The following is a 17,503-nucleotide window of genomic DNA, read 5'->3' on the forward strand; positions in this document are numbered from 1 at the left end:
AATTATCAATTCGGTGCCCCATTTTCCAGGGAATTGAGACCCATCGAATTGAGAAAAAATCACATTTCATCAATTATCTAGTAAAGTTATCAATTAAATCAATTAATACAAAACATACAGTCAGATATCACCTAAATACCTACTTAATTAATTTAGCACATATATTATTAAATACTTCATAAAGAAAATTAATATCTTCCACCGATTTTAGAATTGACACTACCCCAAAAAAAACGACCGATTTCGACCCTTCGAAAAACTCTCCTCTATGCAGCAGTCCGCCCATCCACACATCTCGGGCACTCGGGCGCACCTGGCTCTCCACGGGAACCAGGTAGTGATGATAGTACTGCACGTAGTTAGTGATATAAGTTGAAAAAACTTAATTTCACCGAATTGAGACACATGCTGGCTTCAAAATTAAAATATGTTATTGTACTAAAAATAAAGGGTTCACAATAAACACAATTACGTATTTAGCTTTATTAACTATCCCTTTTTCTGTGAACGTTGGAATTATGTTCTGGAAACTAGTATTTTAAAAGTTATGTAGCAATAACGAGTCAATTCTGGAATGGCTTCACGTCATTTTAAGCCAAATTCTGCCCGTTTTCAAACTTCGGGATTTTTTTTTGACGCTTTTATAAAAATTTTGCGGTCTTCTAAATTACTCTCCACCAAGCCAAGAGTCCTATAAATACGTGAGTATTTTTTCCAAGTACGTAATTAGATGCTACAGATACTTTTTTCACTGGAATCACTCAATCGGCTCTTCCCGTAGAAATGCCCATAAGCCGGACACTGTATAAACAGTACCTTTGAACCTACTGACTCACTAAAGCGCAGTCTAAACTGAAATTCCTTTAATACTTATTTAAAAATATTGCAGTAAATAGCTTAGTTGTCGATTAACTAATAGGACAATGGCGATATTTAACATGTTCAACCGTATATGCTACTATATATATTACAAATATATCGCGTTCGTTCCAGTTTCCTAGTGCAGACCGCGGCACATTAATCGCGGAATGCAGGCCAGCAGGGTGGGAGGAGCGGAAGGAAGAGTGACGTCACTTGGACACCGGCGCTTGCGCACCCGTCTGGCCTGGACCATGGCCTATTAAATGATAGCTTTTCGCAAGATAAATAACATAACTCATAATTCTAGCAGGAATTTGTAATAAAAGCACATACGCTCGCAATTAAATATATTCCCAGTTGGGCTAGTCAGTGGTACGTCCATCGCAAGATGAACCAAGGACCCACGCTTAACCAAGCTTTCTGTTAGACCAACGTGATAGATGTAGGTATAAATAAGTTACATTAGAATACTCTCTTTTTTTTTTCAATTTCGCTACGTATCTATATTTAGGAAGATCTTCTAGCTGTGCTCTCTTAACCATGTAACACTTTAATTCTATAAGGCGAGAAGAGCGCTTAGGTAACGTTTTAGTAACTCATATTAAATTATGACGTTACACTAAAACAGACAAATCGTTAAAGTGTGAAAACTTATAATGAGCATTCTAAAATCATTTATTTATATGCAGAAATAACAATAAAAAGTTATAGGCTATCACCGGTACCTTTACAAATAGCCAGAAGAACTTTGAATGTGAGCCAAACGCCACTCACGTTTGTGTACACGAGGAGCTTACCACGACAATTAGTTACCTGCCGCTTGTTAAACTACGAAAACAAAAGGAACGGAAGACTAGATAAGTATATACGTAGGTAGGTACATTACATTAAAATGCTTAGTTGTTTACGCCGCCAGATAACAGCACTCACAATATTTCTTCACTCAAGGGAACTTAACACGCACATTCGAACTGCTTTACGACAGTTTAAAACTCATTCGATAAGACGGAACGCATTACAAAGCACTCAACTGGTTGGCTCGCGAGTATTATTTAAGCGCGCGTGCTATAATGCCGGCTTTATAAGTTCCTCCCCCCTCGTATGTTATGTGTCAGGAGTGAATACTCCGAGACAACAGCCTTCTTCCGGTCTCAGTGGTTGACATTGGCCTCGTGGTTGACAACCCTGCTAAGGAAAACCGATAACAGACGTGCAATTCGTTTGATACCAAATTTATTTAATACCTAGGTATTTAGATGCACTCAATCAACCAATTCGCAGTAGATCGCTGTGGTTGACTATGTTCTATACGTATCTTTAAAGCATAATGAACAAGACACTAAGTACATTTGCGTATAAAGATATTGCACAATGAACTGAAAGTATATTATCTTATTTGCATGCGTTTATGTCTTTTGTATGAAATAACGAACTCACTCCTAATAGTATTTTGATTACTTATTTAACAAAACCCAAATGCTTAATGCACTCCTTGCATCAGCACCAGAGTGTGATCTGTTTGTGAGTGAGTGGACGTATGTGTGTCGCGAGTGTATGAGGTTCTGCGAGAAGATGAATGATGTGTGAAAATTAAATATGGTTTTATATTGTTTATACCTAATTTTTCATAATGTTTAATTATATTATTGTTTATATTTAAAGTTTCACGGTGCATTGGCGCCTTTGCACTGTAAAGTCGTGAAATGTAAATAAATAAATAAATAAATAATAAATAATCGTTCATACGTATACAAAAACTCTTTATTCCACATTAACACAACTAAAACAATAATATACCTATGAAATTTATAATAGTCACGAAAAAAGTGCCTCCTAGACACTGTATAAATCATCTGGAAAAGGTGTATGAGGCCTGATGATGATGCTAGGTATATAGTATATGATAAATAATATAAAGATACATCTGCTGGTCGGGCAGTAATATTCTATGGCAGTGCCTTCATCTCGGCGCCACACGCGTTGGCCATATACGGCACCAGAACTACATTCAAGAACGAGATATTAATGCGAGGCGGCCGACGCTGGCCGTGTTATGTTTTCTTCATTGTTTACTATTATTCTCTCGAAATATGGACCACGAGTCCATGGCACGACCGGTGCTCCTTCTACTCGTTTTTTCCAGCGATCGTGCATTGCCCCGACATAGACTAAGTATAGTGATTCCGTTCAGTAGGTACCTACATTAACATTTTATATCTCTGCAACTAAGGTATATTCCACACGTTTCCGTATTCTCATATGCATTGCAAATCTAGTAGTTATCACACTATAATCTAAGACCAAGTAGCTATAGGTACCTAACAGACGTCATCTCTAGCATGCGGTTAGTTTATACGCAAGTACTTTGCGTCTAATGTGTGTAGTAGGACATAATTGCAATGCCTACGTTACATGTGGTACCTACTAATTTACAATCAGCTGTAATGAACTTTTAATTGCATGTTAAATAACTAAATAGAACGTTGACCTGACCACGGCTCGGTAATGTGGTCTAAATTGACATTTAAATGATAGTAGAGTAGGTAGCTACTCTGAATTCCTGTGGTGTTAGGTTATTAGAAAATGCCGATAGCTATAATCCATAGAAGGCGTTGTTGTCGCCGCTTGGCGTTCTAATTTCAAAACAAATCCCTGCCAGTACGTGACTCAGATTGTGTTCGAGTTTGGACCGACAAACTCGAGCACTTGCGTAACGTCCACCAGGCTCCCGCACTCGCAACCCGCTTCCACCATTCAGCTACTTACTATACCTATAGGCACCTATTATACCTCCAGCTTTCTCATCTGCAGTAGAAACAACAAGCGCAAATAAGTAACGTTTACCAAAACACCTCTAAGGCTATCGCGAACCACCACTCGACGCGCACATCACAAATGGTCAATCCATTTACGTTAGCACTTAATAGTCACATTGTTACAGCCATATTTGGCTCCTTAATTGACACTGCCGCTGCCACGTTAGTGTTGGTGTTTTGATCTATATTAAGATGAAAAAACTTTTATAGGAGCACGCCCGGCAGACGCGAGCCCAGAGTGAAAGTATTGGTGACGTGATCGCTCCTGGAATGCAGTTGAGCTCAAACCTGTCCCGATTAGTGGATCGTCCTCGTGCTCTCATGCAGGTATTGAGGCTACTTTGCAATTTTATTACCTAGTCTTACGGCTGTATGAATCAACTCATTAATACGTTTAATGCTAGGTACCTATTTACTATTGTCCGTCTGATTTAAATGAAACATAAGTACTTCAGCTTATCCTCGACCTCAGCACGCAATGTTAAAGAAAGTTGAAGGTATTTTTTACGAACCACAATGATGCCGTGTCAGTAATTAATATCCATTCAATACGAGGCCCGTGAAATTATTATTTTTAAACCGGCATAAAACGTTGCCGAGAGAATAAAATTACGAGTATTTTATTCCGTGCAAGCAAAATTACTTAGTCGTAAACAGATTCAAAATTATGCATTATCAAAAGGATATTTTCACAGCAATATAACGAAAGAGGCTCAAACGTCTGTAACACTTATGGATCGTTACAGAGACGCTTCATTTCGATTTCGTTCGTCGCAGTCTCAGGCCACAGCTGCAGCTTTTTTGCAATAATTGCATGTTCCACGATCGAGCTTTCACGAGACGTATTTCCTTAAAACTGTCTGATGTTTACACGTACCTACGCAAGGATGTATTTATCGCAGATAATATAGTCTATGGTATGCACGCGGCACTACTTCTTTACATCGAGGAATCACCATCACGTAATGCCTAAACATAATCCGCAACGATAAACAAAGCATAAAAATCTTCAGCACTGATTTTAAATTGGTAAACCTACCTGCTTTGATCGATAACATCATTGAATAGATCCGGGATTCACCACGCTGTGAACTGCCAAAAATGATTTGTATCCTATCTATCTAGTTCAATTACCGATCGTCTCGACGTATCGGCAATTCAAGCAAGAGTACCGTTGATGCTGTTAGAACCATCATCATTACGATCATTATGGGTTGCTATTGACATTGTAACGTCACGCTGAATACGTGCACGGCCGATCAAATCCAATCAAAAAGTAGGCAAAGTATTTGAAAAAAATACTTTCTATACTTAAGTAAGTAATTTGAAGAATTACCTACCTACTTCAAACTAGGACCACTCCAACTGAGTACAAAAAAGCACCGTCTTTCTTAATTATACTCAATTTAATCATTAGAATTACCTACTACATAAATTCTAACAGGAATGAACCTAATATTATGTCTCCTAACGTTTTGATTGATGAGGTGGTACTTATCTATTTTCGTCATAGTTTTTTTATGGTACTTACTTACGTCTAAGCTACATTAACGAGGACAAATAACAGTTAATGAGAGGTAAAAGCTCCTTTGGATAACCAATCATGTTCTCATATTGAATACTTGTCGTGTGATGTAGTCAACAAAAAAAAACACGACTGCGAGCGGCGCGACCGCACTCCGCGATGTACCGGAAAAGCTTAGACGTAAATATTATTATGTAGACAGCAATAAAAGGTGTGCATGAGGATAATTTATGACTAGAGATTGGAGTTTTGTTAGTGTTCATGATTATTAGTTTTAATTGCTATTGAACGATGCATTAAATTTCGGATTAGACACCGGATCTTTCTTTTCTACGTGGGTTCGTATTTGAGTACGGACTGTATCGGGTTTTATATTGTATTTTCCATTCGGGTAGAGCAGTGTCAGTGACTGTATGTGGTCGTGTGTGCTATCGCAGTTGTCGGCTTTTTGTCGCATCGGGCCGGTCGCGCTCGTGCGGTGGCCGGCGCGTGGGCGGCCGGCCTATAGATACTCGTTCGTTTTGTTAATTTTAAAACGAGTCCAACATTATTTATTGTATGAATATTTTTATAGCAAACGGTCACTAAGGATGGATCCAGTACATTTGTTATGATACACCGTTAACTAACACCTACATCAGGAATTGAGTTGTCTTACATTCTAAAGATATTCTTTTGATTATTTCAGTCGAGCTTAGCACGAATACACCATCAAATAAAATATCCACTAATTACTTACTTTAGCTGCGTCATCCAAAGACCTTTATTAGTGTGTCTATATGTTTGCCACTTACCTTCTGTACTACAAGTGGTGTGCCGAAGTCCTTGCCGCCCTGGAGCCGGAAGCCGAGCGGCTCCTGGTTCGACTTGTTCAGCCGCACAGTCATCAACTGTGCCATCTGCAACAATCATTCACACATCAAATACACCACAAATATATTACACAAACATTACCCAACCCAACTCCGATCGATTTATTCACTTTGACCTAAAACCACTCGGTGGCATAAATCAAACCGCATCGCATTGAACTGCGGTCAATCGAGCTGCACAATTTAAAGATTTTAATCTTTTTTGATTTAAAACTGAGATAAAACTAATTATCATTCCCTAAATAATGAAAGTGGAAAGTGGTTCCGAATAAAAGCGCGATTAAGTATTACGCCAAAGCATTAAGCCTGGCATTTGATCGACCCAATTGAAGATTTATTTTCTCTCTGCAGCCTCGCTGACCGCGGTCCGCGGTAACTATTCAGACATCGTGCGATCTATTTTATCTTACATCAACATCTAAGTGCGAACCGAAAGACATCAGTGAAAGGAGGCTGAGAGCAATACTTTCGTTTATATGTACAGGGAACAAACAATAACCAAATTCATTTATCAATTTTCGGCGACCAGAGATTTCACTCCGTGATATTCCAAATTTGATTAAGTAATTTATTGATACAATCTCGGGTGCCGTCTTCTCTTCAGTCTCCACGTCAACAAAGTTGCACGAACTAACACAATAAATAAACGAAGGCCATTCGTTTTGGTATCTATTCTATTCTCATTTTTTTCTACTCAAGTACAATTATCTGGCCGGTGAACTATAACTACCTAATGATTTATCTATATAAGTCTGGGTACTTATTATGAAACTTGTTGGGCATATTAAAAACATATTACTTACTTATTATCTACGTATTAGAAATACATAATCGTATTAGCTACTGTCACCCACATAAATGTAGATCTACTTATGTTCTAGATGATTTGTTTCAAGAGGTAGTGCCAAATAACGCTCATATACTTACATATGCATTAGGTAAATAGACCAGGACATACGAGTACTTATACTACTTCTCTTCTGAATCCTAAATAAATTTCTTACTTATCTGAGTTTTTGTTATCGAAAAAGAATAACCAAACTAGAAATAGTGAAGAAAACATCATCTAGCGATAATCTTAAATGGATTTCGTAACGCAAAAATCGTGCCTAATCACGAAGCAGAAATCAGTATTAGGTAGGAATTAATAGGTACTTTAATACTTGGAATAATTCTTCAATGATCTGTATAGTTAGTGCAAAAAATGAAAGAAGACGGGTACGAACGAATTCTTGAGCGATTTATTAATGATTTAAAACTAGTTTAAAACTTCGAATAGTTATCTACGGGCAGTCAGCCACAGCCTCGCAGGTAATTATGTGGGCAACAATCATTACACTACGAAATCGAGGAGGGGAAGATTGTAGATACATTTTGTGGCGAGCACTTCTTCAAAACCATAATTATAAAGTGCACTTGCATTACTTATATGCAGCTGGTTGGTTGGTGTTTTGCCCTTGTTGCATTTTGTATTGAAATCACAGCGGCATTCCACAACCTTGGCCGATGCATTGGCGCCAATCAGCAGGTCGTGACACTGTCCAACTGACACTTCACATCTTCATCAATTCTTTTCAATTCGCTACAAAATATTCCACGAACCGTACAAGTGGTTAGGTTCTATTCATTCGCACATTTCACAACTCGTTTCTGATTGTAAACTTTTTGTTTAAGTACTTAGGTACTTACATTCCTAAAACCTGGATTTAAAATTTACTTTTATGGAGTTATGTTATAGTTACTTACATATTTGTTTGAAACTGTATGTTTGCAGATAAATAGCTCTCGCGGTTATATTTCTTTATTTTTGCAGTAGCTAGGCAGGTATAATTAATAAACAAATTAATCTATTAGAGATAATTATGCTATTACGATTCATTCAGACGTGTATTAATGCTGAATATGATAATTAACATTATCATATAAAAGTTGTTTTAAAGTAATAGATGGTATACCAATGATAATTTCCTTTATTGCATACTTATGTAGGAATCTAGCCTAATAAGACTAGCTTTTATCTTAGATGTTTATTGATTTTAGATGGTAGCATCACAGACTGAAGCGTATTTGTCATGCTTTGTTCGAGATTGAACGTCATTTACATTTACCGTCTTATCTTAAGAATGTAATGTATGATAATTGTTGTAAGCAGTTACTTTAAAGCGGAATTCTCTCTCGTTGGTCCCGTTGTATTTTTATTCAATGTATTACGTAGTGAGCTGTCCGTTGGTAATTTGGTAATTTTGGCAGGGTGGGCGGCTAACGTCTCTTAACTTACAACAACTCACAGAGTACGACAGTCGTCTCATTTAAGACTTCTATGTCTACACGTAACAATCATACCTATAGATACCTACCAAAGACCTTCGATCATAAGTATATTTGGCTGGAGCTAAAGACCTGGTTGAGTCAGTAACCTAAAAAAATACAAGTATATCGATCAGAATCATATTGGATTCCCTATAGGTACTTAATTTAGAAAATGAAATGTAGTCTTCAAACTTATAATACGTATTGGCAATTCTTCCTCTCTATTGACTTCAAATAATCGCAATGGCACGAAGATAACAAGTGACAGTGATTCTGCTTGACACTTTACCTACACAGCGCGTATACATCACACTTTCCATTGCATAGTAAAGAAACATTAGGAAACACGAGGCTAGAACGGCCTCTAATTGTTGAACGTCAGACGAAAGTAAAAAGGTACTGTAAACATGATGAGTCGCCGGCCCTCGGCCCAGGGCACGCCTATCACTTTTTACAATCAGTAGATTGAACAATCGCTGTTCGACGTAACACGGTGACTTATAAGATTTCTTAACATTTTAAGAGGGTTCCGAGAAGCGTCCTCGGTGGGGAAGGATTGTGTATTTACATGGTTGGATTTTTTACCGGATCGTTACTCATGCGTTAATCGGTGACGTCACGCGTATGAGTAACCGCAAGAGCCCGCGTCTCGGCTGCGGTCGCCGGGTCGGTCACAAAACCGATTACCTCGCGACGCGGTATTTGGGTGAGACGGAGATTCTTTTATGATGCGAATGCCTTCATAATCTGACAGGGACCGGGGTGCATGAGGTGCGCCGCCGCATTTCAACAAAATATTTTCTCAAACTCGAATAAACTGACTGCACCGTTGGCACCGTTAACTGTTAAAATAAATATGCATCAGGTTCAAGTATAAATTAGTTTTAATTAAGCTTAAAAGCTGTACGAAATAGAAAGCAGGGCTTTTACCACAACAGATTAATCATTTTCGTCGTCTTACAACACAACTTGTTTTTATAAACTTCAGTTCACGGCCGATCTGCGTCATCGGGTCGGTAGGTAAGTTCGTCTCTACGGAAGGTAGCCATAACTAAAACTGCTATCTATAAGACTAATTACTTCCGTGAATCGTTTACTGATAATCAGATGATAAATATTAAAATGATCTGTATGCAGTGGTTCTGCACGCGAAAGCATCAGTTTTATTTTTATTAGGTACCTATATAACAGAGACCAATATCTGTGAACATACATATTTTTTCCATTTAGATAAGTATTTTGAGTATTTGTGTCACGCATTAATGAATATTTATGAATTCCCTATACGCAAACTCGTTCGGAGACTCGTCTAGCTAGATATTATCAATTCTGAATAAAGTGCATCATTTTCGTAAACAAATACAAATGATAGAATGGTTTTAGAGAGCAGAAGTAGCAGAAGCTATCGAACGATAAGTAACTAATACTATACGTATACTACTTTAGTTTTAGTTACAAAAAAAAAATGATAACACTTGTGCAGAAAAAAGATGGTAGCTAGGTATCATATAGTGCCTATTATTGACTGAAAAATCAAATAATAACACTTGCAGTTTAAATAGCGGGAAATATCGGGTTCTGTACGTGGGAGATTCTCACACAATACGATTAAACAGAAACTGAAACCGTTATAATCTGTGCCAATCAGATTAAGAACCGTCGTAGATGCACGCGCAAATTATTTCAGAGCTACAATAGAAATACCTAAGCATGTACCTACATGCCTGTTTATTGTGTTCGAAGGTGATGTCATTGCCAGTGTTGTAGTAATTACAAAATACATACGTGTCTGTGCTTTTATTTGTCCAGCTGCGGCCTTCTGAGGTCGCGCAGTTGTTGGTCTCCGAGATCTTTAAACTTTATTGCCCGTACCGTATTACAGGACTGTTAACTAGGCTTTCACTCTTTCTGAGTACTGTAAACACTATAAGGCTCGTAACATTTTGGTTGCGTACGAGACAAACGCATATTGCATGCCAGCGTCCGGCTGCGGGCGGCGCGCGAACGCCGTGTCGCAAGCGTTGGCGTCTGCTGCACTCGACTATTTCAATAATATAATAGCATGACATGGCGCCATGAACCGCTGCTCGCCCTCTAATCACCAACAATTCTTCATGAATCTCATTACACGAACACAGATTCCGACGATTTATTGCTTCATTAGCACTTCCTCCTTTGTGCATAAGAAAAATAATTACCGTAGTAACATTTAAAAAGCATTGACACAGACTTGAAATATGATAACAAATTGTCGAAAATAGTGGTGATTCAACAGGCTCTATCGATCATTTTAATGCGTGGATATAAAATTGAATACACACTGATAATCTCCCAGTCATTAATCTTGGGTCTACAACCACAACCCGGCTAGGGATAAATCATTGCACGGTGGAATTCAGTCTGTCTGTGATAGATACCAATCGAATATTCTGTAATAGAGAGCTAGGTACTTCTATTAGAGTAGGTCTTATTTGAATTTTTTTGCTAGTTGCATCGCAACGCGTAATTTATTTACTTAGTAAATGACGTATATTCTAAAGAATTACAATACTGCAGCTTCGCACACAAATTTCGGAATCCACAAATAACACACCGACCTTTTTCAGTTTGTTATCTTGTCAGCATAACTTTTGCATTTCGGAGGGCTCTCTGTAAATATTGGTACACGACTTCCTGATATGGGAAGGTTAATAACCCGAGTTTACCTGTTGAAGGTTGAATTTTATATTATGAATATAATAACTCGCAATATTTCATGCAAGCCTTATATATTTCAACTCCGAATGAAAATTAAAATCGTAGCTACGTTATTTCTGCCGACATCACGTTGAGTGGCGTGGCGGTGCGGAGAGGCATCTCAGCGCGTGCGCAAAGCGTAAACTTGGCACTTGCTTTGCTTGACACATTTGCCGCAAACGATTTCTGTCAGCGTCCGCGACGCTCCAGAAACGTTCCAGGTTGTCAGGAATTACTTCAACATTGAATAACACATTGTATAACGCTTCGGTAATGTCATTAACCCCCAAAATGCAATGTAAGAACCTTGGAGTGTTAAATATAAAACGGTTGCGAAAGAATTGGCAGCCGGCCACGCGACGCTCGGACGTCTCACTGATAAGACGGCTTTATACTGAAAACTCTCATCGTCAGATCATACTGAACTCCTACGTGATATAGTGGTTCCAGAAACCGAAACCCGCCCCATTTATTAGAGCAACTTGATCACGTTAATATAAAAAAAAATTTGGAATCGATAAAGTTTTTCCACTGCTCACAATAGGTTCGGCCCTTATAGCCTTGTCGTAGAAATTAAAAGTGATTTTGGTTATTGACCTATTGATTGATGTTTTGATCGATCTGTTACATCACTTGTTAGATTAACAAAATAGGCAATAGAACAGCGAAGATTTTCGTGAATAACAACTCTAACTGGCGCGACAATTTTGTTGCATAATATAACACGTAGGTCTACCTATTAACACTGAATGTTTTTGTAAACGAAAATAACAGTCATTGACGCGGACAAGTTCATTGCGATTGTCACTCTTAAAATTATCTTACAACATTACCATTTTGTTTTTAGAATAGATGCCACTATACTATGTGCAGTTTGAAATTATTTTCCGCACATTGCCTAGACGTCGTGTAAGTCTTGTGAATAACGCAAATATTGGCACACCACCAATAATGACTAGTCGATCACTAACAAGACTTACTTGCGAAATTAGCAACCACCGCGACCGTGAAAGCGGAATTAATTTATGTTACAGTAATGAAATAGGTCAAGATAACATCACGGTGCATCGCATTGCATTGGATCACTCGGGATAGAAACGCAAGACATGTCTTGAGGACAGTGGCCATCCCACGTACCAGTAGATATTTTTAGTAGTGTGAGGTCGTTCCTAGAAGTTACGTGGGTCAAACATCTGCGTCATCGTTGAACTGCGTGAGTAATGTAATTTTACACATAAGTACGTGATTGTTCGGTACCAAGACGCACTGTTGTGCTTAGTACATACACAACGGATGTGCACGATTGATCCCAATGCCTTATTGGCATGTTTATGAATGACACACTGAACCGTGTCTGTCCTCATACACCCACTGACTCCACAACATCCAGACAACACACGAGCGTCTTTAGCCTAACAATAGAACTAGGTATATTAAATATAGAAGTTCTAACTGCTAATATAAGCATAATGTGATGGACATAAAAAGTATTTTTCAGCAAGTTGCCAAGAAAGATTAAAATCATGTGACAAGGTTTCTAAAAATGCTCTTTACAAATCTTAGGCAAAATTTTAGAACGATTGGAACCGGTTCTCTTCCATTATTTTTTTAGATTCGTGCTTTTCTTTTGAAACCGTACCATAGTGAAAACTAGTCGCTCATATAAAAACTACGATAACTTATAAGTTATTTGATAACGTCGATGTTGTTTACGTTGCTTTTATGAATATTATTAAATCCATCCATCACCCATACCACACCCATCCAAAAGTTTCTACAAAAAATATGTTTTCATTTCGGATTTGCATCTTAGATGATCTTAGGTAGTAAGATAAGTATAAAAGTTTACTAATAAACACAATGTGTCTAATTGTTTTGAGTGTAGGTAACTTTTAGGGACAGATACTAAACAGCTTATAACCATAACAAACAGTGGACTATATTATGAGTAATCGAGCCAGTGGCTGGAGTGACTCATTAGTCGGGGTCAGGATTAGTCGCAAAACCGATGCCCTTTGTTAGCAGGTAACGGTCATCCGCGAATTAAACCAACTTATACAAGTCTAGACTTCAAAAATAAAAGCGTTTCCAAGATATTTAAGAAATAGGTACCTACTTAAAATTAATAAATGGAACACGATAGAACAAATATTTAAATATGAAACGTACCTACCTACCTTTGACTATCGTTATGTTCTCAATAGCGTCCTGTTTATTTATTATATGTATACACCAATTACCTAACTTAGTTATCAATGCTTTTAGACTTGTGTCATTGTAACTCTGCCTACTGCTAACTATTATTACTGTTCGTTACTTATCTTGAGAAAAATATTTGTCTTTACATTCCTTTTATACTTATTCCTTGAACTAGGTAGTTGATATGCTTTTCCGATGACAAAGGATCCATTGCTTATAACGCGAACGTAGTAAATTCAACGTATCGATAAGCGTATTTAGTGATTATATGCAAATCGAAGAGGAAACAGAACGGTATGAGTCATGTGTGTAGTACCTTAAAATGGTTATAATCTAACAAATGACATAAGAAAACGTGATAAATATATTGAAACTAAAGTTTGATCGATTGATTGATTACAATGATTCGAGCATATTATCGGCGTTAGATAAAGTATATTAAGTTACCCACTGATTTCTTGTCTCTCAGAGTTCCTTTCAAAAAGTTTTTCTACGTTTATTAGTACGCTGCTATACTTTTAATATACTTACATAAACCGTAAATAACTTCGGTTTTAACCGATGATGTCATTGTTTTTATAGGAAAAAGTTTGTAGTGTTAGTCCGCCCGCATGATATGTGCAACAACATTGTAGGTATGTTGGGTCTCTTTGAGAACACAAGATATAATAAAATAACGTAAGTAACGTTTTTCACTTAGACACCAGTGAAAAATATATATAAGTACCTAGTTATAGGGATTTTATTACAAATTACAGCAAACTCAATGCAAAGATTAGAATACCTATACGGATTAATAACGCACATTAGCTATCCACGTGAATGTATCGTCTCATTTGTAGAAGTAACATCGCAGTAAAGAGGTGCAAGTATGTAAACACAACTAAATACTCGTAATTATCATGCAAAGTTTACCTACAGGCACATAAGGCTATGTAGCGACTACAAACAACACAGTATTACACGGTATTTTATGTAGCGTCTGTTAAAATTTGCATTTCCTGTTCCTTGTTCATCTTTTGTTTGTCAAGTAAGGCGCTCATTAAATTATTACAAAGAAAGAGTTAAAATTTTCCTTTATTACTCAGCAAGTTCAAGGCAATAAGTATTATGGACATAGAAGTCCAAGGTACAAGTCCTATGTACAAGGAGCCCGAAAGATTTATATAAAACTACCGTGGATTTATTGCACATATTCCGATACGCTATTGAATCTCCGTGAAGCCGTAACATTATAAAATCAAAGGGCTGGCTGCATGAACGTTTTAAAATTCCCTTTAGTTTGGGCCGTTGCACTCAGTGGTGTGCCGTTCCCGGGAATGTTCCCGCTTTAGGAACGTTCCTGGTAGTAAAAAGACGCAAAACTTGTGAAAAAGAGCTTTAATACTTAACATTTACGAAGATAAGACCGGATTACAATAAAGAACAACTTGGAAAAGAAAAGCAGCCAGTGTCCTAACTATTGAAGAGTTTCTACAACGGGACATTCCCACTTTGGGAAAATTCCCGGGAACGGCACATCACTGGTTGCACTCTTGCTGAGACTTGTCTAACCGGCCCGCTATCAGTCCGCGGTCGGATTCATCGCGCCCGCCCGTGCCCAATGGCTGGGATATCACCAATCGTAACTACAGGCCATATCCACAACCACTACCATGGAAACCGTCCGGCTGGCGGCTACGCAACTACATCTACCAAGCTGATAACGCGGAAAGCCAACGCCGAAGGCTAATGTTTTGGTACATAGGACCTACGGCTGCGCGTAACATTATGCGTGAAACTTTTTAACTACGGCATTTCTATAAAATTGTAGCTACAGCTGCCACGGCAATATAAAAATACCTCTCCAAGGTTGAAACAAACAGCTGTAGACATGAGTAGCTGACTAGATATGTAATTATGAGGTACATAATATTCGTGGATGTAGCAAGTTGGGTTGATGATCGCTCACGTATGGGAATGCATGCGTGATGAATTTATCATTACCTATTGAATGATTATCCGATAAGCAGTAAACGAGAGATAAATAGTACTCTGCAGGCTACAGTACGTACCTAATTGCTATCCTCTGACTGTTTAAGCCAGACAGCTACCCTACAAATGTCCTGCAATAAATTGTATGTAGTAGACGATAACGCAGGTATATTGCAAACATAATAATAATAATTATGTGCACAGTCGCGGCGTATTATAATTCTATTGATGACCGAACGCCTAACCAATGACAATGATACATTATCGTGTATTGTTTATATTAATTTTCCTGAAGTATGACTGTAACGGCTGACTACTGAAGTACGTTTTCCTGTTATTGTTTAAATAGAGAAAAATAACTACACCCCGACGACAGAATATAATAAGAAAACTGCGCAACGCTTGACGAGGTAGGAATGCGATAACGTCTTCAAGGTTCGTCCGCGCGAGCACGATTTTCCCAAGGGCTGAAACATTTTCCGCGTCTGAGTGCATCTAATTGCCAATTTACTCCGCAAAACTGCCAAAACATAAGGTTTATCGGTAATTCGTGAACGTCTATGACTTGACCCGCGTCACCTGGCCAACTAGTTACTCTTATGCAATTGACCAGGTTCCTGACTGGGATAGCTTAGAGAATTGTCTTGCTGTTCATTCATTAAGAAAATCTATATCATCTAGTCTCACATTAGCCTACCTACCTGGTTTTATGTAAATGACAAGGTACTTGCTGGAATGTTTACTAAATAAACAAGTTTCAATCACCGCCGGCTTGTATCAGTACCCCAATTTAGAGTATTATCGGAGACTTATGTAAATTCAACGTCAGCAAAAGGTACACTTATAGGAAATTAATATTTTCCTGTTTGAATTCTAACACTAAATACAACCCAAGGCGTATTTTTTTTTAATTCCTCCCGGCACGTGCCTATAAAAAACATTTTCATGAAACTAATTTCAAGCTCATTCGATTTCTTTGCCAATTTGCGGAATTTGATACGTATTTCATAACCCCAATAAGAATATGTGAATAAGCACTTTATAGAGCATTCTAATTTGCATAACCTATGTAGAATCTTTTTGGGCCTGGCAGTTATTGGAAGATAGATACTTATTAGCATACGAGTATCTCCTCACCACCTTCTCCCTCAACTTTTGCGTGCAAAATTACAAAGTTCAGCGGCATCTTGAGCGACTACTTAGGAATTAATCCATCTCGAATTTCCTAAAAATCTTACTGTAAGCATCGTCCTAATTTAGCGTGTAACAGCGCTATCGATTCCGAGAAACAGCTGTTTATTTTAAAACCGCGATGCGGTAACACAATCTGCAGGGTGCGCTCCCGCAGCTCGCAGGCTGGAGGAGGATACTCACGTCGGGGTCGGTTCTGGGGGCCGGGGTTGGTCTTCTTCACTCGACACTGTCAATCACTGGTTCAAAACACGCCGCGCGACCGTTTCGAAATAGGCGATCGCGCTCGCGGGATATTTTTAGAGCGGTAATACGACACCGGGCGCAGGCGTCGGTCGTTCGGTCGTGGTGCTGGGGCGAGGCGCGGCGCGCGAGTGAGCCGGGCCGCGCGCGCCCCCCCCGCGCAGCCTGCGAGGACGATACCCTCCGCCCGGAGCCGCACTAACAACCCTTTGTGTACCGTGACACACTGCCTGTACACAGCGAAATTAATGAACACCAACCTCCTGCCAGAACCTGTTCTCGATGCAAAAACTTAATTTCGCCCGTGCTTAGATCAGCTGGGCCAGTTCGGCCACCTTTAGGTACCTGGAGGGGTGATAAGAGGATGAAACACTTACCCTTATTATTTATTTCTGATCAAAATCAAGTTCGATTTATGTTTCTCTTTATGTTCATGTGTATGTTTGTAGATGTACCTTAAAAACATAAGAATCATAAGAGAAATCTCTAAATAAATACAAAACAACAGCTGTTAAAATTTTCTTGAATCACCCAGTTAACAATTATTTCTTATATAAAATTAAATATGTAGGCCAAGCCAAGACAATGTGAATATTTACCACTGGGTATATCTATGAGCTGTTCTTCACAACCGGACAAATCACAGGACAGCGTCGTCGCGACGACGCGGCAGATGTACCTACATAATACAATTACCACACGGGAAGACACTGTTCCACAAAATATGAAACGGATAATGATTTTTCTAATGTTTCTCTTCTTATTACGCGTTAAGG

General features: G+C 38.4%; 1 protein-coding gene across 4 annotated transcripts in view; it reads right to left on the bottom strand.

Annotated features, from left to right (window-relative positions):
- LOC126366868 (PDZ and LIM domain protein Zasp) overlaps positions 1 to 16,878 on the bottom strand; it is a 34,952-nt gene extending 18,074 nt beyond the window's left edge. For 2 of the 4 annotated variants that reach the window (XM_050010199.1, XM_050010198.1), the window contains exons 1-2: positions 16,668 to 16,878; positions 5,997 to 6,101 (exon numbers count right to left, since the gene is read on the bottom strand). In XM_050010199.1, coding sequence (XP_049866156.1) covers positions 5,997 to 6,101 — 105 coding nt within the window. In that variant the 5' untranslated portion in view covers positions 16,668 to 16,878. The remainder of the gene's footprint in view (positions 1 to 5,996; positions 6,102 to 16,667) is intronic. The other 2 variants (XM_050010200.1, XM_050010201.1) reach the window with 2 other exon arrangements.
- Positions 16,879 to 17,503: the final 625 nt, after the last annotated feature.

The sequence above is a fragment of the Pectinophora gossypiella genome, chromosome 5 (genome assembly GCF_024362695.1).
Source record: "Pectinophora gossypiella chromosome 5, ilPecGoss1.1, whole genome shotgun sequence".
NCBI classification, from domain to species: Eukaryota; Metazoa; Arthropoda; class Insecta; order Lepidoptera; family Gelechiidae; genus Pectinophora; species Pectinophora gossypiella.